This window comes from Lathamus discolor, chromosome 14, assembly GCF_037157495.1.
Source record: "Lathamus discolor isolate bLatDis1 chromosome 14, bLatDis1.hap1, whole genome shotgun sequence".
In the NCBI taxonomy this organism is placed as follows: domain Eukaryota; kingdom Metazoa; phylum Chordata; class Aves; order Psittaciformes; family Psittacidae; genus Lathamus; species Lathamus discolor.
Genome location: NC_088897.1, coordinates 9,567,177 through 9,592,220, shown reverse-complemented (window position 1 = coordinate 9,592,220; position 25,044 = coordinate 9,567,177). Strand labels below are relative to the sequence as shown.

The 25,044-nt window shown below is 47.2% G+C and overlaps 1 protein-coding gene across 3 annotated transcripts in view; it reads right to left on the bottom strand.

The window, feature by feature from the left end:
• SSH2 (slingshot protein phosphatase 2) overlaps nt 1-25,044 on the bottom strand; it is a 92,057-nt gene that overhangs the window by 13,824 nt on the left and 53,189 nt on the right. For 2 of the 3 annotated variants that reach the window (XM_065694844.1, XM_065694845.1), the window contains 9 exons: nt 20,050-20,153; nt 15,355-15,419; nt 10,582-10,703; nt 8,278-8,346; nt 7,441-7,506; nt 6,127-6,321; nt 4,192-4,285; nt 3,936-4,064; nt 1,043-1,089 (listed from right to left, as the gene is read on the bottom strand). In XM_065694844.1, the coding sequence (XP_065550916.1) occupies nt 1,043-1,089; nt 3,936-4,064; nt 4,192-4,285; nt 6,127-6,321; nt 7,441-7,506; nt 8,278-8,346; nt 10,582-10,703; nt 15,355-15,419; nt 20,050-20,153 (891 nt within the window). Of the gene's footprint in view, nt 1-1,042; nt 1,090-3,935; nt 4,065-4,191; nt 4,286-6,126; nt 6,322-7,440; nt 7,507-8,277; nt 8,347-10,581; nt 10,704-12,624; nt 12,725-15,354; nt 15,420-20,049; nt 20,154-25,044 lie in introns of those variants that run through there. The other variant, XM_065694846.1, reaches the window with a different exon arrangement.

The window sequence follows — 25,044 nt, the reverse complement described above, 5'->3', positions numbered from 1 at the left end:
CAGCAACACAGGAAGATTGACGATACAAGCTCGTGAGCTACAACATAGTTAAACAAATGCGGAAAGTAACTACAGAGAGATGCAACGGACAATGAGCCACTGGGGAGGCTTTATTTCTTATCCCTTAATTTTCTGGAAAGGAAACTGCTGGGGAAAGCATATAGTATTTATGTACATTACATAGAGTATTTTTAGCCCTGAGGGTTACTCGTAAGATGCTTATGAACTGCACTCACGCTGGGCTACCAGACAACAAGAGCACTGCAAGGGAGTGACATCCCTTTTCCATAGCACGTATGAGAGCACTGGCAGTCAAATAGGACCTGTCTGACCCAAGGGAACTGGAGCAGACCCTGAGCTCAGTGAGAAGAGCCCATTTTGCCAGGCTGATTTTCTGAGGTACAGGTATGGGAGCTATTCAGTTCAGCAGCGATTCCTTTTCTTTCCACTGGATTTGGCACAAACAAGCCAGGCCCATAAATAATGACTTCACTGCAAAATCATGTTGCGCAGATCCACCTGGCCTAGAGAAACGACACTCTAATCTTAAGCCTGAAATGGCAGGAGACAGAGGAACCCATCAGTGTTAAGTGTGAGAGCTACAGGACTTCCTCCTGGGTCCCACTCAAAGCAACAAATGCTCTTTACATGTTTTCCTTCCTGCTGCAGTCCGGAGGTGCAGACCCCAAAGTGCCTCTGTAATCATGAGACCTCAGTCTAGAGTAACGGGATGAAGCAGAGGGCACAGAGCCAACCAAGCAGCATCCAGTTAAGTAATTGTGGCTTTTTGCTACTTATAGCTGTGAGACTGCTGGCTTCCTTTGTTCACCAAGGGGATGTCAGTCAAGGTCAGGGAACAAGACTCTTGTACTTTAGGGTGTCTGTTTGTGGGATGCAGAGTTTGGAGGAAGCAAGAGCTTGTCTGGATCTGCAAACCCTTTAGTAAGACTCAGGTTACACAGCAGGTATGGAAGAGCTCGTTGTACAGACAAGTGTTGAGGCCAGGCTCTTGCTTTTAAGCTGGTAGCCTGAAGCTACTTACCCTCTGTTCTGCAAGTCTTCCAAATTGGAGGCGTTCCATTCCGAGCCCTGCAGGGAGAACATGCAAAGGGACGCATCAGCCAGAAGGAAGACATGGCCAGACAACTGATGGAGGGAGGGACTGTCACCAGTGACCTGGAGGAAGAAGCTGGCTAGCCAAGTATTGGAGAGCAGAGGGGATCTTTTGAGTACATGGGTACACCGGAGAGTGGTAACAGAGCTAAGGTTCAGCACCTTATCTCGCCCCATTAAGCGGATCTACTCTGAAGCAACAAACAGCCCTGCGAAGCAGGAGCCCAGCACCATACACTGGCACTTCCTGTAAACCACTGACAAACCAACCTCAGCAAAGATGAGAATGCTCCACCCTTTCCCTGGAGGCTGTGCCAGCTCTACCCCACAGAAGACAGACTGCCAGCACCATCCAGGTGCTCTTTATGCATGAAACACCTATCTCACACATCAAAGGCACCAACATGGTAAACTCACTTGGGTTACACCTTGTCTCCCCACATTCAAAGCCTGTGTGAGCAGAAATAAACACATCTAACCCTGGCTAGCTCAAACCCTGCAGTACACACAGGGCCTCCAAGCTGCTTGCTTCCTGCTCAAACACATAAATGGTGACTGAGGAAAAAAGCATTCAGACAAAGGCTTCCTTCAAAATTTAAGGTGCACAAGCTATCTGCTTCCCTGAATTGAAAGATGGTTAAAATAAAGGAGTAAGCAAGAGGGACCCAGGCAGCACTACCATCACCAGCAGAAGAGCACTGCTCATGACTGCTCCCGTGGCACGGGCTTCCACACCACTCAAGATTCAGGCTGAGCCAACCCTTGGAGCATAATCACTGCCTGCCTGCAAAGCCTGTCAGCCAGGAGTTAGAACATCCCAGTCTTGCAGTGTCCATCCAGAGGATGGGTTGCTGCTTGCCACAGAAAGCACAGGCACCCTGTGTCTGAGATGGGGGAGCTCCAAGAGCTTTGACTCACAGGCACACAATGGTGCCCACGACAGCACTTCCAGAGAAGTCCTGAGCACTCCCAGCCCATGTCTGGATGTACACGCACAGGAAAGGGCTGTGTTACTATTCTGGTAGCTACTGGGGATAAGTCTGTTGTCTTCTCTTGACACGAAAAGCACCTCATTCTTCCCAAAGTGAACCACTTCCTAAGAAAAATCATCATAATGAAGATACCATTCAAGAGTTCAGCACAGATGGAAATCTCAAGTTTGAGCAGGATAAAAGAGCATGTTACATGCCATGGCAGCACAGATTACACCAGAATCCATCGCCTTCAGCCACAGATCAGGGCAGCTCCACCAAAGTCCAGAGCCATGCACAACCTGAAGGATGAGTATGGTGGGTCTTGCTATTCAGGATGTGCCAACAACTATATTGTGATCCCTGCTGTATTCACCCTGGCCCCCAGCCTTAGTTAACTTCATGTTCTCTCCTCCTGGCCAAGGAAGAATACCTTAATTCAGGCCTGGGAAGCACCAGTTTCCACAGGTATGGAGAACAACGCTGCAGTGGTGAAAGCCTTTTCTCCTACCCTTTGATCCACAATTACCAACACCATCAGATCTCTTACTTCCTGCTTAGTTATTTTAGCACTCCGTAAGTGGGATCCCACAGGGCTCTTGCCTCTACCTGGAAGAAAACAGCTCCATGCCTCACTTTGCCTTGCAGTACAGACACTCCTGCATTAAGCTGGTGCCCAGCCCCAGCAGCACTGCTCCTCACCGCAGAGCTGCTTTGCAGATACTTCTATTCCACACATTAGCCACAGCTCCTTCAAGCCTTGTTTTAAAGGTCTTGTTCCTATTAAATACAATCTGAGCCAAGCCTCCAAGCCCTGCAGCGCACTGAACTGCCTGTACTGCTTTTGACTAGCACTGTAAGGCTGTGAACAGGTCTTTCTCCAGAGAACACATAGTTTGCAAAAATAAAACCCATTACATTGTAGGTACTTTAATTTTCCTGGCTCTACCCCACCACAATTTCTCGGGAGCATTCACATTAACATACACCATTGCTTCTGAGCCACAGCACTAAGCTTTAAGGAGACTGGGAGAGGCCCTCTCCATTTGGAAAGCCCAGCAAGTCCAAGAGGAATGGCTTTGTTTTAAGTTGAGCCAACCTCATAGGCTAGACTTCCCAACCAAACCTGTGGTGTCTGTTGCTCCAGGGCTGGGAAATCCAGTGGAACGCTGACTCACCAGAAGGAGGTGCAGTAATTAGACAGGGCCTACCAGCAATGAAAGGCAACTAAGCCAGCAAAACATTAACAGGCAAAATGTTTATGTTTCCTTAAGTGACTTATCTTCCGGATTCTTCATTAGGCTCCTCTGTTCCTCCTGGATCACACGAACTCGGAGCTTTCCATGTTACAAAAGTGATTCCACCTGAACATTACACAGCTCTCCCCAAACAGTTCCCCTCCCTCTTTGTTGTAGATATCCCCTTCCCAAACACACTCCAAGAACTTGCTGTGTGGATACCCTGGACAGTTAAAGCTACAAAACTAGTCTTACACCAATGGAAATAGCCCTGAAAAGTAGTTAGAATTAAGACTTTTTGCCTTCCATCCTCTACCGTCTCAGAACATCGCGCTGAAAGGGACCTCAAGAATCACTGGTCCAACCTTTCTAGGCAAAGCATGGCCTAGACTAATGACAGGGTCTACAGCTTGGCTGGGGAGGTATGGCAAAGTTTAGCACAGCCAAGAAGCCAGACTGCTCTTGTTCAATTGTCTTGCTTAAGACTATGTGACCCCAGGATCAGCCAATCTCTCCATCAGAGTTCCAGAGTTCCTCCAGAGGCCTCTGTGTCAACTGAGACATAAGGAGATGTGTTTGGCGAGTTTACTTTTGAATTCACTGTAAGACTTACCAGAAAGACATGATCAAATATCTGCGTCGGGCTGTCCATCTGCCCAAGGATCACTATCATTTCATTGTCAATGAACTCTTTGAACTCCCGCAGGTTACACACCATCTGCATCTCCAGCTCGGTGCGTATCTGGATGGGGAGGAGGAACACAAAGAAGCCATGTGAAGGTTTTGTTCCAGCCTTTCATCATGGCATAAAGCACAGAGCTCTCTGGTTGGCACAACAGCACTTCCAGTGCTGTTTCCTCAACACTCACCTCTTTTGAGGTGATGTTCTCCAAATCTTTCTGCATCATGATCTCCCTTAATTTGGTCTTAATCAGCCGTTCTGTGCGTTCCCGCTCAGTTGGACTGTCAGAAGAAAGCAAGAAGAAAGTCACCAGAAGGAGAAACAAGCTGGACTCACAGCACTTTTAAACAGGTATTGTATAGACTGGGTACTCCGCAGCCTCAGATACTCATGCTACTTGCCCCAAGCACGTCCTCAGCTGGAGGGAATTCAGGTGACTGTAAAGCCCAGTTTAGATTCCTGGTTGTGTATGAAAGAGACCAACTGAACGCTCCTAATCCATTGTTGTCATCTAGAGAACCTCTGGTATTTGGTAAAATTTAAATTGGGAAGGCTGCATTATACTCTCTGGAGCAATATCTAAGCCTCCCCCTACCTTTCTTGGAAAGGTAACAGCTCCAAAGCTCCTTACATGGAGAGACAAGGGCAGCTAAGCCTCTGTGCATTCCTCCAGCCTCTGCTGCCAGGGGCCTTATCACCAGCTGCAAAAATAGCCTGACTAACACCATGGGAGGCTGCAACAGAGCAGGAGCCCAGAGCTGTTTCACCCATCATCTTTCTAAAGGGACCCAGCAGTAACATCTCACAGCACCTTTCTGGTTCCCTGGAAGGCTGCCTGGATGGTGACTGCACAGACACTTCTCTGCTTTACCAGTGCCCAACTGGTGGTTCACAATAAAGACCATCAATGTTCCTGATTCTCTTAACCTCATGCATTATTTCAGGACTCAATTAAGGGAACGCTGTCTTGGTGTCCCCAGGAAATCATTCAACTGCTGCCACAGGGGAAAGGGTGGGTGACACAAAATTTATATATAATAAGCCAAAAGAGAATATTAACCTGACAGCTTGCCAAAACTTCTCAGCCACCCTCCTTGTACATTAAGAAACAATCAAGTGTGAAGACTTGTTCACAGCTGAACAACTGCTCACTGCTCATTATTCACTCACTGAACTCCAACAACAGGAAATCTCTGAGAGCATAAATCAACCAACAGCACTATAATCTGTGAGAGCAGCTGGGGTTAGTGAAGTCATTTCTTCTACTACAGACTGGGCAACTAAGCTCTCACGCTCAGCATCACATCTGGACACAGACTACCTTTGAGGTTCTACGGTATCAGTACCATCAGCAATTACTAATTATAGGGGTTGTAAACCTTGAATGCTGATACAGCCTATAACTTCTGCCTTTCCAAACTGTTCACCTATCTATCTTAGCCACTGTTTTGGACCATATGGCACCAGACATCCAAATGTTTAGCTGGAGACAGCTTGGGACCTATACATTGTCCTGCTCCACACTTGCAGACTCCTCAAAACACAGAAAAACTGTTTTGCTCTTTGTCCCCATTCTCAGGTGTGTCAGCTGGATGCCTATAAGGATGCTTCTGAGTTCACAGTCTCAAAAGTCCGTACATAGACACTTTACAGCAAAATTAACTGAATAAGGAATAAAAGAAAACACCATGTTACTCTAAGCATGTGCTCAGACACATGCCAGTGTAAGAGCAAAGTCCAGAGAAACCTATTCCTTTCAGGAGACAACAAGCCTGGAAACCAGAGGACAAAACCAGCAAAGAGGAAAGCCTAGGATACTAGAATACACCTCACCTCTTGCTAGTAACACAGGACTTACCTTGCAGAAGATCTGCAAGCCTAAAGGGCAAGGTAAACAACCAGACTGAAAACAGAAGCTGGAGGAGATGCAAGGGAGCCCCGGAGGGGTAAACTTCCAGTGCTGGTGTCTACCTAATCAGGGGTCTGCTTATTACCTGGAAGATGAAACCTCTCCTCATTAATACCTAATTAAGAGTAATCTCTTGTGGAAACTTCTCCTCATTTGGAGGCTGCAGTGCTTGACAGCCAAACACTTGGGCTCAGCAGAGCCAGCCCAACTTACACATCTGTGAAGAGGGCAGGTGAGTCAGGCCGGTGGGACTGGACATCTTGCATGGCATTCCACTCATTGACTGACGACTGGTCAGAGTTGATATGGCTCTCATAGTAACTGACCCACGTGAGGAAGAGGCTCCCTGGGTAGTAATTGTTGCTCCGTGCCACCTCGCAAGCTTTATGTAAACTCTGCAGAGCAGACCTAGAAAGGGAAAAATACTTGCAGGATTGTAATGTTTTTCCTCAGGCTGGTATCAAGCACAAAGTAGCAGCCAAATCCAGGATGCTGCTCAGGTCCCATCAGTCAGTACAAACCCCAGTGCTACAGGCAACAGCCCCCATCACTGAGAAGGAGGCTGTCCTGCAAAGGCATGGATAACCATATGCTTGCATGCCTTAACTGAAGTATGCCAAGACAAGCCTGGGTAGCAGCAAAGGTGCTCACAATTGAGACAGCAGAGGCACCTCTGCTTCTGACTCCAAAACCTGCTACAGCTACCTAAGCCAAAAAAAAACCAGGATGCACAGAGTTTGTGTCTGAGCCATAGTGCTCTGACAGCTCCTACTGTGCCATCAGATTCCATGAACACCCAGGAGTCAGACATGGAGAGCTACACAACCAAGGGCTTAGGACTTGACTCTACTGAAGTGTTTGGGTGCCCACCCTCTCTCACGAGGGATGTCAGAAGTTTCTTCAGCTGCTCCTCGCAAACAAATCCCCCTCTCCTATTTTTAGCTTGTTTTAAATCTTTGATTGGGATCAGAAGGATCCAGGTCAAAATCACTTGGGTGACACAGTAGCGTGACACCCTGACAGGCAATGTATTTCTGCAATGCAAAGAAGCTTGAGCCAGAAATACTTACATGGCCTTTACATTCTTACATGGGCCACCCTAAAAGGAAAGAAAAATGCAGGCAGCTTCTCTTTCCTGCTTGCTATCACAATGAACATGGCTTGGTGGAGACACAGACTCCTGAAATACGCACAGCGTGTATTCCCCAAATTTCAAGCACATGCTCAAAGCAATTCTACCTCGGAGAGATTCGGAGCAGCAGCTCTTTGCAAGGAAAGCGACCCTATTCCTTCCTACCCCCAGCCAAGATGAAGGTGCAGCTGCAGCAGAACTATAAACTCACTGCTCTATACCAGCATTGCATGTTTTCTTTTTCCTCTAGTATCAAACTTCCTTCCCTGTCTCTGAAGGAGACTTCTGGCTGCTCAAGTCGGTCTCAAGATACCAGTAACACAAAACAGCACCTGGGCTTTAAAAGCTCAAGCAGCCAAAACACCTTGGAAGAAGGATCACTGGGAAGTACTTACCACATTGCCTGCACAGACACCGGCTTGAATATGTGAACCCTGTTATCTGTTGATACGCTGAACCCTCTGGGGAGAAGGGAAGAAAACCCACAGTAAAAATGTATCCCAAAAGCCACTTATTTGTAATTAACTGATAATTTGTAGCACATCAGAACAGCAAAGGACTAGCCCTATGCATACACTGCTGAGTTCAGCTAGCAAACAGATCAAAATAGCACACTAAAAGCTCTACGATAACTCTTTTTAAGCAGCTGCTGTTCAGGAATGAAACTAAGACAGTGGGACAGTGCTGGGCTGTGCTGTTTACCTTGGCAACACAAATTCAGTGCCGCAGCTGGGAGCAACAGAGTCCAGCTACAGTGATCCTCGGGCAGCTACCAAGGAAAGAAAAGTCATTCCATGCACTGCACTAGACAGCCTTTGTAACTGGCACAAACAGGAGTCTGCAAGTCAGGTGTCTATTTGGCAGACAAACATCATTCTTATTTTATGTTCAGCTGAATGCTGCCTGCTGCAGCATGATGGAGGCACATAATAGGATCCCTTTAAGGAGCTTTCACTATACACCCACTCTTCAGGAAAAGCTCCTTTACTCCAGCTTAAACACACACATAAGCCACTGTCTCAGTGTGTGTTTATTCACAGATAAGTCAATTATTGGTGTTCCCTGCCACAACCACTGTGATTTAGGGCCTCTGAGCCTACTAACCCCACAGTGGTCAACAACAGGTCTGCTGGACCGGTTAGGACTCTGTGATCATTTGAATCCTTCCCCATACACCGTGCTGCAAGCTCACACCAGACCCTAACCATCTAGAACATACAGAAGACACTCACCCATCCCCATCCAGGTGGATCAAGGTGTCACTCCACAGCGGCAGCACCAAGCCCATTGTACAAGTGCTACTGTAGTAAGAAAGAGAAGGTCAGCCCATCTACTACAGCACCATGCTATTATTCTAATTTCACAGCAATGGTTGCCTATTTTTGTACTTATTAGGAAAAAAATGAAAATCCCACTACTGCTTCAGGGACAAACAGTGCCAGTGTTGTTCTATAGGTGCCTGGCAAGGATCATTTACCACATACAGGGTACAGCAATACTGTCAAGCAAGCTTAAAGGGTTAACATACACCCAAGAGAAGAGCAGACAGGATTCAAAGCAGCAAGCTTTGTACAGAAGATCAGAGGGGGCTCACAGTCTTCAGGCTTTTCTTTAAAGATTAGCCCCTCTCAGGCTCAAGTGGTTTGGTTCTAGCTCCGATTTTGCAATCAACAGCTTTGTTTTCTTCTTTGTCCCTCAGCCCCAGCTGCTGGGAACTGGGACCAGTGTAGTGCAACAGCAGGGTGAATAGCAGCAAGGTAGGTCTGCAAGCACAGACTATCGCCCACTGTTGACTCCTGACTTGTTCACTCTCCTGCACCTCAAGGATGACACTGCACTGAGACAGACACCTCTTGGCAATCCCACTCGTCTCTCAGCTGCTTTGACCTCTTTGCCCTCAGTCACCTGCTCTCTGTAAGGCTGAGCAAAAAGCCAAGTTAAAAGCAGAAGTCAAGCAAAAAGGAAGTCAACGAAAAAGGAAGGGGAACCCCAACGCAGCCTGCACCAAGTGGTCAAACAGAAAAGCTGACTCTCGTAAAGCTGTAAAATTGGTCCATAATCACAACAGCATCTTGAAGAACTGGATTCTTTTGTCTCTTGCTCTTATTCTTTGTAGTAGCTGCTCTCAAATTTCCACAAGCCCTAACATCCCTGTCAGTGCCTGCAACTCATGACAAGTGGGGGAAGAGGGCGAGACTCAAAGCTTCAGAGGGTCAGCAGACATGAAGCCCTGTAAATGTACATGCCTTGGAGCGACTGGTGCCCAGCACAAGGAGACACTGTGGCACGCAGCTATTTCTGTTGACAACATGAGATGAGCTCATGGAAAGTTGTGTTTTTAAAGGCTTCCCAAGGTGGCCAGGGTATTTTTAGTGACACTGTTCAGCAGGCGCTTATCAGAGACCATAGCAACAAGTCTACATTGAGTTATAAATACCAAGTGGGCTAAGAGAGGCTGTATCAGACTGACCATCCAGAACTGAAGTAACTCTAGCAGAAAGCTAAAATGACCCTGCTGCGTTATTAGAGATGAATACCAGCTCTCAGTTATCAAAGGTGGCTATGCTGGTACATCACAGCCAATAGTAAACTCCAAGCTCACAGCAACCTGCGCAAGGACAAATTATTCTTGCCCTACCACAACTCCGAGCTACAGCTGTGCACATGTACACACAGGAAGGGAGACAGGAGCGAGTGGAAGCATCAAGCTGGTCCCTCTTTTTATCAGACATCACTTGAACTAAGCATCCAAACCAAGCCATGTGAAATTAAGTATGGCAGCTGCTGTGATCAGCAGCCTGGTTGGAAGGCAGTTTCTTGGCCAAGCAGTTTCATTGGAATATCCAAGTGATTCTCTTCCTACGTATGCAAAAACTTACAACTCATGTGCCTCCATTCCTTCCCCAAAGTGCTCTGTGTCCCCTTGTAAATGTGAGGCTTCTGCCCCTGAAGCTGTTGGAGGTGCTTCCTCCTGGCTTAGAGTCACATTCTGCAGCCTTTTGGAGAGGTCAGCAGCAATTTAAATGAATGAAGCAAAAGCACTAAACCCTGATGACATACTGATGTCTGGGGAGAGGACACGTTGTTCAAGATCTGCCATCAGCAACCCTGACGTTCCCATCAGGCCCTTTCTGCCAGGACCTTGGAGAAGCTGCCTGACAGCTTCTTATTAGCTGCTTTCCTGAACCTTGATGTCCAGCTTTTCTAATTGCAGCTTTTTCTTTCTTTGCATCCAAGTCGTCCCTGTCTCTGATGTGCAGATGCAGGATTAGGGCCCTCACCATTTAGAGATGCTTAAGGGCACTTAACACCCTCACACAAGCTGGAGGAATGGAGGAAACGCTCACCTGCTCTGTCACCCTCCCATTTGCCACCTCTTTTCAAGAAATAAAAGGGGAATTCTGGATCTCAAGAAAGGTGTTAGCTGGAAAACCTGAAGCAGTCTATCCCCAGAATGCATGGACACCAGACAGAGACTTCTACACTTGACATGTGGGTGAACATGAGGACTTCCCCCACCTGGACACTGTGAGTACCTGTCATTGGAAGAGAAATCCATTCCTAGGACAATGCTCTCTTCAGTGTCTTGTCTGCCGTTGGTGGACACTACCACCATGTATCTAGTGCGGTTCTGGTAGGTGCTTTCCAGTCTTACGGCCTAAAGGAAGGAAGGGGAGAGATCAGCAGTGCAGCCAGCAAAACACACACCCCATTACCTTTACAAGCCACTTGTTCATGCTGAGTGACAGGCGCAGAAGCAGTGATGCAGTTTGCACTAGTACTTCTCAGCTGGGTAACCAGCAGAAGAGGGAGAAGCAACTTACTCTTTTAAACAAAGCTCTCCTCACCAGTGGGATGCTCCTGGTGCTTTCTGCACACCTTGCCGCAGGCCTGCCCTGTCTCACTAAGGCTGGGTTTAAACATCAGCCTATGGGACTGGCTGCCACAGTCCACCAAGTAGTCCCAGCCTAGAGAGCTTCATTGAGAGTTACACGTTCAGAGAGACTGGTGTTGAATGCACTCTTCACCTCTCAGAGGGCTTTGTCCAAAAACCTAGGGCTTGGCTTTACACTACTATGCGCTACAACAGCTCCAATGAGGCTTTTTCCACCACTGCACCAGGCAGCTGGGCAGAAATGCAGGATCTAAATCAGATGTGGTTTCCAGCTGGCCCTTTGAATCCTTCTAGCAGCTTCCTCAGTGCAGAACCAACCTCACTGCCTTACACCTGCAGGAAAAGACTTCCTTATCACTAAGCTGTAACCATGGGTGCATTCAGATTGCCCAGAGAAGATGAAAATCACTGTGCCTCACTGCTCCTACCACGATCACAAGCACCCCAGAGTCAAAAGAGAGATCTAGCAGGGCTCAGCCTGCACTCCCCCAAATCAAATAGTACTGACAGCATTCAGAAAGCAGCCGTGCAGCCAAGTTGTGGAGACCAACACTGAAGCTCCTGAAAGGCTACACTGAAGTACCCTACTCCTCCAGAAGCCATGAGGAAGTGAGAACAGAAGTGACTCCAGGAAGTCCTCTTACAGACTGCTGCTGAGTGAGGAGCCTGGGGAAGGGAGCCCAGCATTGCAAGTTTTGTCCATAACACCTGCAGTAGGCAGCCTTCACTTGCAACACTCTTTGGACTCTGTTCCACATCATTTGCAGTTATTTTAGTCACAGACAAACTATGATATCCCTATGAAGGAAGTGTCGTAATCATGTATATCAAAGCTTAACTTTGGACAGCCTAATCCAGCCCCAAGACACTGTCTGGCCTCTGTGTTTACTATACGGTTAAACTGCTGCTTAAACTTTGAGCAGGGCCTGCAGAGAGCAAATATGGGGAAGAAAGAGCTATCACAGGCCAGCCTTGCCCCATGCTGTGATGGGAACCAGTTGAATTCCTTGTGATCCAACAGCTGAAGCTCAAAAGTGGTTGACAACTTCACAAAGCAAACCTGAATTCCCCAAACACCAGCAGCCCTCCTGAGCCAGTTCTTGTGTAGACATTTCTTGGTGGCCCCACAGGAGTTCATGGCTCACAGAGCCCAGTTTCAACAGGCCTTTTACCCTTATATAAAAAGCTCACAAAATAACTATTGTGTGGAATCTCTCAGGAGGAGGCTGCTCTTCCCAATACGTTCCTTTAGCTCTTTATAACTTGGTCTTGAGTCCAGAATGGCACCTTGTAGGTTAGAGGAAATCCCCTCTGAGCTCCTCACACCTCACCTGCCCACGAGCCAGTAAGTCTTGGCCACAAGATGTGGCAGTCTACAGTAAAGATTCAAACAGCACAGGCAGCTGGAACAGAGCTCACTACATTCACCAGAGTGCTCTATTGCAGCTGAGAGCAGCAGGGAAAGCTTCCCAGTGGCATTGCAGGGAGCAGCAGCTCTAGTGACGGGGACAGAACAGCAAGTGCAGGCAGCAGACGGTGTTGACTCTGTCTTCTAGACTTGTCCAACAGGACCAAAGAGTAACACAAACTACCCAAACGCTGATGCCAGCAGACAGATGTGCTCCGTACAGCCAGAGACTGTGCCCCACCCCATCTCTTTAGGAAAAGTCATGCTAAAACCAGCCTTATGTTCCTTCTTGCTCCTTGAGTCACTGGGATTCCTTTGGAAACATGGAGGATCAAAGTGGTCAGTCCTTCAAGGTGTGAATTCTGCCCAAGACAGCTGTTTCTACAACTAACCACTTGCAGGGAAACAGAAAGGGTGCTCTTCAACCTAGAAGAGCAAGCAGTCACCAAGATCTTGGTGGTTAAAGTAATTATCTACATTAGGAACCAAACCTCAAACAGAAACCCAGACTTGGCTAAAATGTGAGCGGATGGACAACAGATGCCCTGTGTTGGGGCATCCACACACAAGTTCTGTTCTGCTTCTCTTCAGGACAGTCCAGCAGCAAGAGGATTACTATAACTTAACTTTGCTAAACCAACTTGGCTAGCAGTAATGGGAAGCATGGTCTTAACACAAGACCCTTTAGAACAGGGCTGGACAAACAGCAACCAAAGGTCACGTAGCTTCAAGTCAGTGTGGTGGGATTTTCAAAGGGCTGCTTAAGAGAAACAGGCATGGCTTACTGTGGTTCTCTAGATTTAACACTTAGAGCCTTGCCGCAAAGCAAAGAATCATGACTGGAGCAGACAAAGTGTTCTGCTAAATTTACTAGAATAATAAACCAGCAAACTTGACATTATAAACCAGCCAACCTCAACAGTTCCTATTAGAGCTCCACACAACCATCAAACCACAAATTGGTCTCCAACCTTTTCATCAAGTGCTAGTTCATGTGCTCACCCAACAACAGGAGTGCACCGAGTGGTCTGATGCCTTTTAAATGAAGAGATTAGACATCCCAGTCTATCTAGGGAGGAGGTTCTGGCTTCACGGACTGCAATGAGATGGAAGGTTCTTTCTCAACAGCTCCACAGAGCTAGCTTTCTCCTCAATTTGGGAATGTTATTTACAGCGTGTTCATGAACAAGTCATCCCCTGCAGCCCTTTCAGCAACATTTTTCTCAATTTCAGGCTCACCTAAACACAACCCAACTTTATCTTCTGCTGCATTCTTGTTTCATCAGAAGTATGATGTGGTATTTTGCCAGCCCTTATGAACAGCACATTCCAAGAAGTTCATGCTGACCTTTCATCTTTCTCATGCTACATGATAGAAGGTGTTTCATACACGAACACATTTCTCACTGGGATATTTGAAAACAAAAAAGGTGCCCAAGTCTTCTCTTATTACTGACACATGCAAGTGAACAAGTCCCCACTCCGCTAAGCTACAGGAAAACACTCACTCAGTTTGTACTCTTAATTCACTTTCCTCTTTCCTACTGATCATGCAGTGGTACCACTGCTCTAATCCTGCTCCCATGGAAGGCTAAAAACCTCTGCCAACAGCTCCAACAGAAACGAGAGTTGTTCCAAATCTGAAGTGTAGGTTTATGGAGGATTAGATTCCTCTGCTGCCCTCTGAGCTGTGAAGTCTGCCCTTCGAATGGTAGCAGCCAACACAAGAAGAGAATGCGTTTCTCTCAGTAGTGTTTGTATTTCAAATCTCATTTGTATCTACTGCTTTATGAGAGAGTCTATTGCAGCCCTGCACACCCTTCGTTCGTCAAGAATCAATTAAATTCAAGTAGACTATCGAACTTAACCTCACGCAAGATTTCAGCATTCCAAATGTAGCTCAGAACAAAAGGGTTTATGTCTCAGCCCACAAAGTCCTTATTCAGCTGTTAAGGCTAATTTGTCCCAAATCACACAATGTAGCCAGTGATATTGCTGAACAATAACTTGTTCAATAGCTTCCAATGTTCTAACCCTGGCTCAGATTCTGAAAAGCATCCAGAACCCCCATTCCCATCACTTTTGCTGGAATTTTCATGACAGCAAGGTGTGCCTGACAAAGCTTAGGAGCAGGTCCTTTTGTTTGCTTGTAGCAGGTTATTTTTGGTGGTCACTTTGAAAGTTAATGCATTCCATAGTCATCTTGACTGTTTCCTAGCTATACTCATACAATCAGTCCAGCACCAGGAGGATTCAGCAAACCAGAGGTGCCAGAATAACACTTCTGAAGCTGGCAGCCCTACTTCGGGCATACGTTGCTAAGATGCACCAAGACAACACAGGAAAGAAACTTCAGGCTACTGAGTGATGAGAGATGCAGATACACTGCAGTCATGCCTGACCTTGTAGAGCACTTCAGTGTGTCCTAGACAAATTCCTCACTGCTGCTCTTTGGCTTCTGGAGGTCTGTAGGACTGTGTATCGATGCTATAAACAGCAATGCCTTTCATTCCATCATTATAAAACAACCCAGAAAAGCAGAAAGACAAGGTTCAATTTAGGTGGATAGCTACTTGGGGATCCCATATGCTCCTTCCTGGTAAGCCATGGTCTTTTGGGATGCAACAAGTTAGGAGAGCAGAGTGAGGAACACAACTGAACTAATGGGGAAGGGCAGGTACTACTCTTGATTTACACAGGACACAAGCTAATTTACCCAGCTGCCCTGGCAATTGTTACAGTACTTTTTGAGAGCATAACTATTTGGTTCAAAGGCAGTCTTCCAGCCAAACTATTTGTCTCACTGGCCAACCAAATAAGCCTTTCATAATTAACTGCTTTTCTACCTTTGTGATTGCAAAGAAGACTCCCCAAACCCACTCAAGCCTACACAAACCCACTCAAGCCTACACAAACCACTGCCTTCTTGAATTACACAGGTGTATTTGTCAAGCGGAACACAACCTTTATACTCCTTAAGAGCAGATAAGCAAAAAGCCAGCCTACCAGTCTGATGTTGTCTTCTGGGCGGAGCAGTATGAACATGGCCTGCAGGTGTTGCTGGAGATCCCCTGCAGGCAAGAGGGAAAGGTGAATGCAGGGAAATAGCTGGAAATCACACGCGAATTCCTGGCTGTCCAGCCAGAGCAAACATCCACCAAGCAACCTGACACGTCACCGGGAGCGTTGGCACTTCCACCTACTCAGAGATGACAAAGCTCCAGCTCTTAGTCAGCTGCTCTTTGCTCCATGTGCTCACCTGTTTCCATCTTACCATGCTCTTCTCTCCTGCTAAACCCTGTCATCCTTTCAACGGAAACAGTGTTTTAGTACTGTGTTTTGCTGAAAGACAAGGCAAATGAGGCAGAAATGGAGCCTTCCACATCTCATTCTACCTCATGCTTCAAAACATTATTCATTATTACTTAGTGCCGAACTAATACCTAGGCAAAAGAATCCCCTTTGAAATGAGATTTAGTCCCATCTCAGAGCATCACATGCCCATATGAGCTTATGGACCAACACTACCCCCAAAAGCAGCACAGAACTGCCACCTGAGAAGCCAAGAACCTACAACCGCTCCTAGAAAACACTTTTTAGAGGTGAGGATGAGGAACACTGAAACAAGAGAAAAAAAAATCACGGTCACAGTAGCTTTCAGGAAGACTTTGGAGAGCCGAGTGTCCCAGGTTCCAAAAGCATCACACATATGAAAGACAAGTGAGATGGCTGGTACTGCCCATAGAGAGCCAAGAGCTTCTCTGCCGAGCAAGCCCATTACTTTCTGAATGTCAGAACGTGAGAACACCTCCAGCAATGGGCTGGTTTTTCAATTGCTACCTGGAAAATGAATCTGTATTCCCAGAAAGGAGAGTACAAGGCTGCCAGTGGGCGGCATGGATTGGCAAAAGGAGCCTTTACTCTCCCACTCCTCCACATATGGGAAGTGGAGTTCAGGCAACACTGCAGGGAAGAGCATGAATGCTGGAGCAAGTATTCAGCACAACTGGTTACAAAAGCATTTTCTAGGAAGGTTGAGTAACCTTCCTGACCTCCCTTTCTAATTTATCAGCGGTACTAGAATCCGTGCCATTTCATGGACTTCAGAAATAAGGAAACTTGGATACGGAAGAGCATCCAGAAGTGCTGCAAAAAGGAAAGGTAAGAAAGGAAACACTGCCCAACAAGACTATGGTGCCTGGTTTCCAAATGATTTTTACAGCAGGGCTGAAGGGCTGCTGCAGCTATCTCCTGATGGGACAGAGGCAAGCTTGTGTGGAGAGGGCTGCACAGGACTCAGCATTCCCTGCTCCTATTCCTTCCTCTTTGAAACACATTTCAGCGTATGGAGAATGAGGAAATGCCTTGGGACTGCATTTTTAACTGGGGGTGGAAAAAGTCGAGGCACTGCAGTGTGAGGGAAGTCACAGACAACGTTCAAGCAACAAGCACATGAGGCTACTTCCTGCCCAGGGACACTGTTCCCAGCGCTGGAGAGGCTGGCATGTGCCTCCCTGAAAAGCAATTATGTAGGGAGATAGGTAGGACAGGAAACGCCAGCTCATCCATCAGATGCTTGTCCTCCTGTGGGTGCAGTGGGAGACAGGATTTCCCCGTGTCGACACCAGTGCAAAATCCTACCAGTGCTGCTCATTCCATCAAGTTTCAGATGCAAGCGCCTGTTGTCTCAACAGGCAAAGGTCTCTCTGCTTCAGGTGGCACCTCCTGCCTGGCAGCCTGGAAGAGCCCAGCAAGTATTTGACTCATGAGACATTCACGTCTTAGGCAGCTTAAAACGAAAGCTGCTTCACCTCAGTTTTTCCTTCCCAAGGCGTCAGAGTTCCCACCTATTGCTGTCAGTAATCCAACATCAGGAACCAGTTTCAGAGCTGAAGTTTCCAGAGTTTAAAAAACACCACAGAGACTACTGGATTATCTCAATACTTAGAAAAAAGAGAGGAAATTCTAAGACAACCCTTTCTGCAAGGCTCAGTCAAGGAGCCTCAGAAAGTTCATTCCTCCCTGTTCCCCAGCCAGCCCTGCCAGCTTTGGGAGCTAGGGAGCTGGAAAATGCTTCCTTGGCCAGCTTTAGCTGACTTGCAGGCATTTTCAGCCCCCAACACACAAGGCAGTTTGTAAACTTCCTGGATTAAGAAAAAGCAAAGGAAAAGTTTTAACATGCCAGAATCAGCACAAAAATATCACATCCTGTCCTATGAAGAGCTGTCGGCTTTGCTGGCATTCATGACAAGACTGCTGCTTCCTATCGCATTGTCCAGCAGATGCTTTTGTTTCCTTCAGCTGGCAGGCTAGGTGCAAAGCACCACGGAGGGTGGGCTCTTAGAAGTGATTTACAGTATCCCAGACGTAGCAAAAGCCCAGGGAAGCGACATCCTTTTCTGGCCTCCTCCGGTGTTGTTGGAGTGTAAAAGCAAGCCATAGTCCCACGGAACGCAGCCCAGGCAGCACAGGACCACTAAGCAAGGGGAGCATGTATCACTAAGCTGGTACCACATCAAGTCAACTTGCCAACTCGTGATGCTGAAGATGATAAGATTAAAGAAATGGGTGTAAGCATTAATTATTTCCTGTTATGCATTTACTCTTTATGCTGGATTCTAGCACCTCTGATGAATTGGAACAGCAGGTCAGGAAGGTTAGTCAGCCTTCCTAGAAAATGCTCTCATAGCCACTTGAAACACTACTGCATCCATAGGCAGCAATTTCATACTGGAAAGTTATGTCCGCTCTCTACCCCCCTTCTAATTTTGTGTGCCAGAGATAAGTCACGACACACACACATGGGAATGAAAGCTGAGCATGGATTATCGGAGCCCAAGAAAGGAGACAGTCATCACACACTCTGCCAGCTCGCTGCCAACAGCCGGGTCACCTCACAGCACAGCCACTCTCAGTACATCCCTGTTTAATTTTGGTGGCACAGATGTTACGCTCAGGAAGGTGAAACACTGATTGCTCAGTGCCTTGGTCTGCTGGCATGTGCTGTACATTAGAGGGGTTCTCAGAAGAGGAAGGTGATGCACACTCTTGTACAAAGGTCCCTCTTGAGTGACATCTCCATGCACCATTTAAGAAATACTGTACCATTCACACCACTTGACATGCAGGGAAACTGAGGAAGGGACATGAAATCTCACCACATAAACTGAAGAGACAGGAATAAAAGGAGTCTTCTAAGAACAAAAATCCCACCCCTTAGGCAAGCCACCCTCTTCAATACAAAACATCTTGCTGGAAGCAATTACAACACACCAGGTTTCCTTTCTTGGCAACCTGACTTTTAAGAGCTCTGGGCTGATTAGACAAGAAACTCATTCCCACCAAGGCTTCCAGACCTCATACAGCTCAGCAGTAGTGAGCAGATGAGGCAACAAGAGAGACTCAAAAGCTGTCTGCATTGCCTTGCCTTGACTTGTTCATAGGGAAAACCACCCAGCAGGTCTCTTCTGCAAGGTAAAGCCAAGACAGCAACTGCCAGGTGGAGACCTGTGCTTCAGTGATGCAGAGGACTTTGGAGAGATTAAAACCCAAGACAGGTCAAGATAAACTTCTACCACTGCGGCTTCTGCTTTCACAACAATTTCACGTTAGCCTCAATCAGAAAATCCAGCTTTAAATTCAGTTTCAGAACAATTTATTTTCCTTTACATCTGGTAATGTATCTCGCTCAAAGCAATTTGGGCACTGCTCATACTGTGTCTGAGTGGAAGTACGTCATTAATAAAAAGAATTCAAAGCAAAGGCAGTTAAGAGGTTTGTGAACAGATTCTGAAGCGGACCACGTAACTCCCCTGGATGCAGAGCTCGATGACAGCCTCATGGTATCAAAGTACAAAGAAATCTATACCTGGAACCAAACCAAATCACCTTTCGGTGGTCACTTTTTGGCAAAGAAAGTTGACTCCAGGCTCTGTTTCTGTCTCTTTCCCCTATGCAGAAGTGTGAAGGTCTCAATGTTGGGTTTATTTTTCCTGATTGTTCAATGGAAGGGAAAACCCCCACATTATCTGATCCCTGTAGAACACCACCAGTGAATAAGCACCATACACACAACGAACAACCTACCTTGAAATGTTTGAGTTTCATTACTCAGACTGACTTTCCAAACAGTCAAAGCAAAAACACAGATCAGACTTTCAGCAGATAAAGGGGGTGGAATTATGACCGGCTCCGTATTATTCACTCTGCTCACACGTCTGAGAAGTCACACTGACTTTGCTCAGAGGTTTCCTCACCACTACGTAGAGGTAAGTCTCTTCCTCTCCTCCATCATAACCTGTTACTTTCAGATCAGGAAGAACCATTACTCATCCCGTATCACAACCTCAAGTTTCCCAGTGTAACTCATGAAGGTTTTGATGGCAATACTCAAGCCTCTCTCTCATACAGAAGTTACAGGATGATATTCTGGGGGGCAGTTGACACCATGGAGAGTTAAGAACACAACTGCTACCCTGATGCCACCTATTTGTTTGGTTTTGCAGCATAAACAAGAGAGTACTGAAGCCTTTTTTTTCTATCGGCATTAAACATCACAGTCTTGAGAGTGGCAGGTCCAGCTTTAATACACACCTGATGCAAACAGAAATGTGTGTTATTCAGTGGGAGTGAACTCAAGAAAGGTAAACTTGGACACAAGAGCGAGCAGACAAGCCTCAGCCATCACATACAACACATTACCTGCATGCTTGTTGCGCCTGTGACTGATCCTGGGAGTAGATGACCCATTTCCTCGTGGTAGGAAGAGAGCCGCACCTTTCACAGTGAGGAAGCTTTCGCTGATGCTGCAAGAGGAGACACAAACAGTGAATAAGGAAAACTCCCTACTCTCTTTAAAAGCAACAGAACAAGAAAGGTTCAAGGTTCTTTTGCAAGGAAGTGATTTCCACTGAATTACTTTGTTGGTAAAGAACTCCCCCTCCATGTAAGCACTGCAAACATTCAAAGCATAACTGAGAACAGGAACAGAGAAACACTGAAAAGCAGAACACACGCCTGGTGCCACTCTGCCTGCAGAGGTGGAACCTGAGCAGGCAGAGGGGATTAACCTATGGCTATATTTTCGATTTGAAAGTCAAGATGAGAGCTCCACATTTCTAAAGGGCGATTCACGCAGCAAGCCCACGCACCTCTGTAACTATGGGCTTTGTTAACCCTGTGCTTTGGGGTTCAGGCACAGCCGATGCCCTCCAGAAACAAATGTCTCCCTTCAGCAGTTAGCCAAAAGAAAATTAGTGTGCGTAAGGGCTTAAGAAATCAGGAAACCACTGAGTCATACGATAACTGACTCGAAAACTTGTACATTGAAAGCAAAGCTGTAATGCTGTTGAATTCAGAGATCATTTACTGCCTTGAGTTTGCCCTTTCTGAAATCACAGGAGGAGAGGTTTGTGGAAAGGCACAATAGAGAGTTCTCAAGTTCTGTGGAACAGCTGGTATTTTAAGCAGCTCTTCCAGCAGTTTTCTTAGGAGATGCTGTGCCACATGCAAAAAGCAGGACACACTATATTAAACCATCCTGTTGCACAGTTAAAGGTTCCTGCTTTTCTCAGAATTGATAAAATAGTCGTACAGGCTTTGAAGAAAGCCAGAAACAACTCTATAGTCAACAGGATGGTTGATGAGGATGATAAGACAGGGTGGGAGAGTCCCTGGCATCATGCACCCCAGCAGCTCTGTGCCTCGAGAAAGACATTGGCTTGCTCTCTTCAACCAAACAACAGACTAGGAACTTCTTAGTTCCTTTCTCTGCTTAAACAAATACCAGATGTGATTATTTACTCCCTTCCTTTAAGGGATGAGGACTGGGAAATGGTAACACTGGAGCACAAAAACCATCCATGTATTTGGAGAAATCCCGTTACAAAACGCAGTTGAACACTAGGATAGGCCAAGTCACCACCCTCCACAGCTCCTTCTGCTCTGCAGCATAAGCCAAGGCTGCCTGCCTGCCTCCTACTGCAGGCACATGATTCAGTAGCTACCCAAAGGCAGGCATACACCTAAGCATGACTGAAGACATCACAGAGAAACCAAACGTGACCAGAAACCAGGACACAGCATGGCATGAGCCTGGGATCTCCCGGCTCCATGGTTTGAGGCTGGCTGCTTTAGAAGTAGGCTTTGCCAAATACATTTTGATAGGTGTTAAGAATCATAAAAGCTCGTGTTAAAGGTGGATTTCCCCCTAACCTCAAGCACATCTGTGGGCACCTCTCCACTTTGCTGGTGGGGATATAAACCCATCAGATTCTCTGAGCTCCAACAACAGATACATCAGAAGGATCTTCTTTTTCAAGCCTGTAGTACATCCCAATGTTTCGACTGCACAGTCATAACCTCAGCACTCCCCCTTACTGACAGGGTTTCTCCCAGGACTACTTCCTAAAATTAAACCAGACATCAAACAGGCACTGGATGCTTCAACAAAACCCAAATGCTGAAAAGGAAAACATCACTCATGCCAAACTGAAATGGATCCGAGATCTTTACCTATGCCGGAGTTAAAACCGAACCAGATTAGGTTAATTGGGCACACTGAGCACTGATGTTTCCTCCGAGCTTTCTCATGTAACGAATTTTGACTGAGCTTTTCCAGCTTTTGGTGACAAATAGAACCTCTGAAAGCTCTCAGGTTACACAGTCTGAAGTAGGGAAACACTGAGTTATCTTGAAGCTGCTAACTTAATACAGGTATAAAGAACAAAAGAAATCTTCCTCCCTCACTTAGCTTGAACATGTTTTGATTCAAGAGTGCTTGATGCCCTAAAGAAAAACACTCCTGCTTTCAGACTTGCCCCCATGATGGAGTGGGGCAAAAAAGACTGCACTTTGCGGAGCCTCACCAGGAGACAAGACAATTGATAGAGGAAGAGTGAGAAGACATCCTCTCCTCCTCCTCCCTTCACAATCTCACCACAGAGACACAGGAGGAGAAAGCATCCAGCAGTCACAGCCAGTTTTCACAGAGTCCATTTTATCAGCAAAGCCCACACCTAGTATCAGCAATCCTTTATCCTGGGCCTGATGTTCCTCCAGAAGGCTGAATTAGCAACTATTTTTAGTGGATAAAGCAGCACGTAGCTAGAGGGCTGGGAGGGTAAAAATCTTCTCATTTCCATCACTTTCTCTTATCACCAGCACTCTGCTATGAGCTATGTACCTTGAAAGTAGGCAGAACTTAAGAAGTACATCAGGTACATCCTCCCAGGAATCCACCTTCTGGGCCATTAACCACAAGCAATAAAGCTTACTCGGAAAGACTAGGGAAAAGAAATGTAATATTCTATACAAAGGGTCAGAACAACTGAAGAATGTTCTGGTAGAGCAAGGTCAGGCTGGCAGGGCAGGAGCGCGTGCAGGAGATGGTCATCAGCACCACTGGAAAGAGAGCCTGTTGGTGGGGACAACAACCTCGTCCTGCAAATACAGCTCTGGGGACACTCACTGTGCAGAGGAGGGCATGGCATCGGTGCTCTTGGCATCACCTGCCACAAAATCCTAACACCAGACATACAACACACATCAGTATCCAGCACAGCGCCCCAACAAAGAGAGCCCCATAATACACAAACACACAACCAAGCCCTTGCTCTGAGATTCCAGCAGTAAAGAAAATCTTGGGAAGAAAGGCAAGAAGTTTATAGGAAAGTCCAAACAGCTGTAACTGATAACTGACAGTGAATTACGGACTGGTTTGTGTCGGAAGGGACCTTAAAGCTCATCCAGTTCCAACCCCTGCCATGGGCAGGGACACCTTCCACTAGAGCAGCTTGCTCTAAGCCCCGTCCAACCTGTGCCAGCACCTTACCACCCTCAGAATAACGAATTTCTATCTCATAGAGAAAGCAGAGAAAACCTTTTAGAAGCAGAGCAAGGAAAGCAAAGAGGCACCTGAACAGCTTCTGGCAATGTTTTATTCTAATAAACACTTAATTAAGTTATTGTGAGCCTAAGGATGACTTTTCAGCCGGCTCAACTTACTCCTCGGAGCAGCTCCTTTACAACAGGCTCTGTCCTGTCCAGCCCAGCCCTTAACCGGGTGCACGCCAAGCAGCACAACTGACAGAGCTGGCACCATCCCTGGGAGGCTCAGCAGGAGAAGTCCTTCCATCACAGCCCCCAGGGCACAGGAATGGGCAACACAGCGAGGAGCAAACCTCCTCACCAGCCATGCCCACAGCACGCACGGCAGCAACACAGGCACTGCAGGGAGATCACATCCTCCTGTCCCTTTCTCCCTCATCCTTAGAGGAAAGGGTGAGATGGAAAAGCAATGGGACAAGGGAAATGAAGATTTCAAGGTACTTGATATTTGAAGTCCACTACGTGTATTATTTACAGAAATACACACATAACTTCTCTGCCAGCCTCAGGTCAGCCCTACAGAAAAGTACTCCAAGGCAGCATCCTAACAGTCAGTGAGCTACAGCTCAGCACTGGGAAGCTGTGCTGGGATTTCAACACCAAGCCAGGCTCCATCTGTAGCTTCCCATGACAAGAACATTGCGCAGTAACCATGAAGGCTTCCAGCTCCTGAGCAGAAAGCCTTTTTTTTTCCCTAACGGGCATCTCTTGGGACACAGCCACCACCCAGTGCAAGCTCGGTAAACACAAGAAGCTGCTCATCGGGACTATGCATCACAAAGAAAGGCTTCAAGTTCCCAACCCATCTTCAGGATGTACCCCTTCCCTCCAGGACCCAGTTAGACCGAAGGCAAATAAAAGAATGCAGAAACACTGATTGAAAGCAGGCAGGCAAGTCGGAGAGTAAGGAATGATGCAAGTTTTTGACTAACTGGGAGCATTCAGCATTCCAAGCTCTGAAAAAGGGAGGTGTCAATGCAGACATCTGTACTACAGCGCTGGGGATCTCATCCCAGTGCACACCTCATCTGCTGCCAGCTCGGCTCTAGCGTCCTCCTTCAATCCACAGGCTGCAAAACACAAAACTGAGGAAAAGACTAAACTTGAAGCGCTGGCAGGAGGAGCAGGCGTCAATCCTGAGCTCATCGTGAGGCTGTGGACCAAGGGCAGCTGGGGACACGGAGCAACTCCTGCAGCACACGCCAGGACTCACCCTGCAAGAGCAGCAATTCCAGCGGCAGCTTGCTGTGGGAAAAGTTACAGGAGGGCAGGCCAAGCAGCCTGCTGCTCTCCTCAGCATCTCAAGGCTCTTCCCTCCCTGTTCCTGCTCCCCTTCCCAAACTGGCTGTTTCCTTTCCTCCTCAGCAGGCCCCGTGCATGGCATCACCCCTGATCCACCAGCCTCCCCCTCACTTGACCTGGCCACAAGGAAAGTCCTGGCCAATACATCATCAGCCCCAAGCAAAGGGTGCAATGGTGGCTGGGTATACAGCTGGATAACACAAGAGGGATGTGGAGCTGTTGGAGCAAGTCCAGAGGAGCCCATGGAGATGCTGCGAGGGCTGGAGCAGCTCTGCTCTGGAGCCAGGCTGAGAGAGCTGGGCTGGGGCAGCCTGGACAAGAGAAGGCTCCTGAAGGGGAGACCTGAGAGCAGCTCCAGTGCCTAAAGGGGCTCCAGGAAACCTGGAGAGGGGCTTTGGACAAGGGATGCAGGGACAGGACGAGGGGAATGGCTTGAACCTGCCAGAGGGGAGACTGAGATGAGCTCTTAGGCACAAGCTCTTCCCTGTGAGGGTGCTGAGGCGCTGG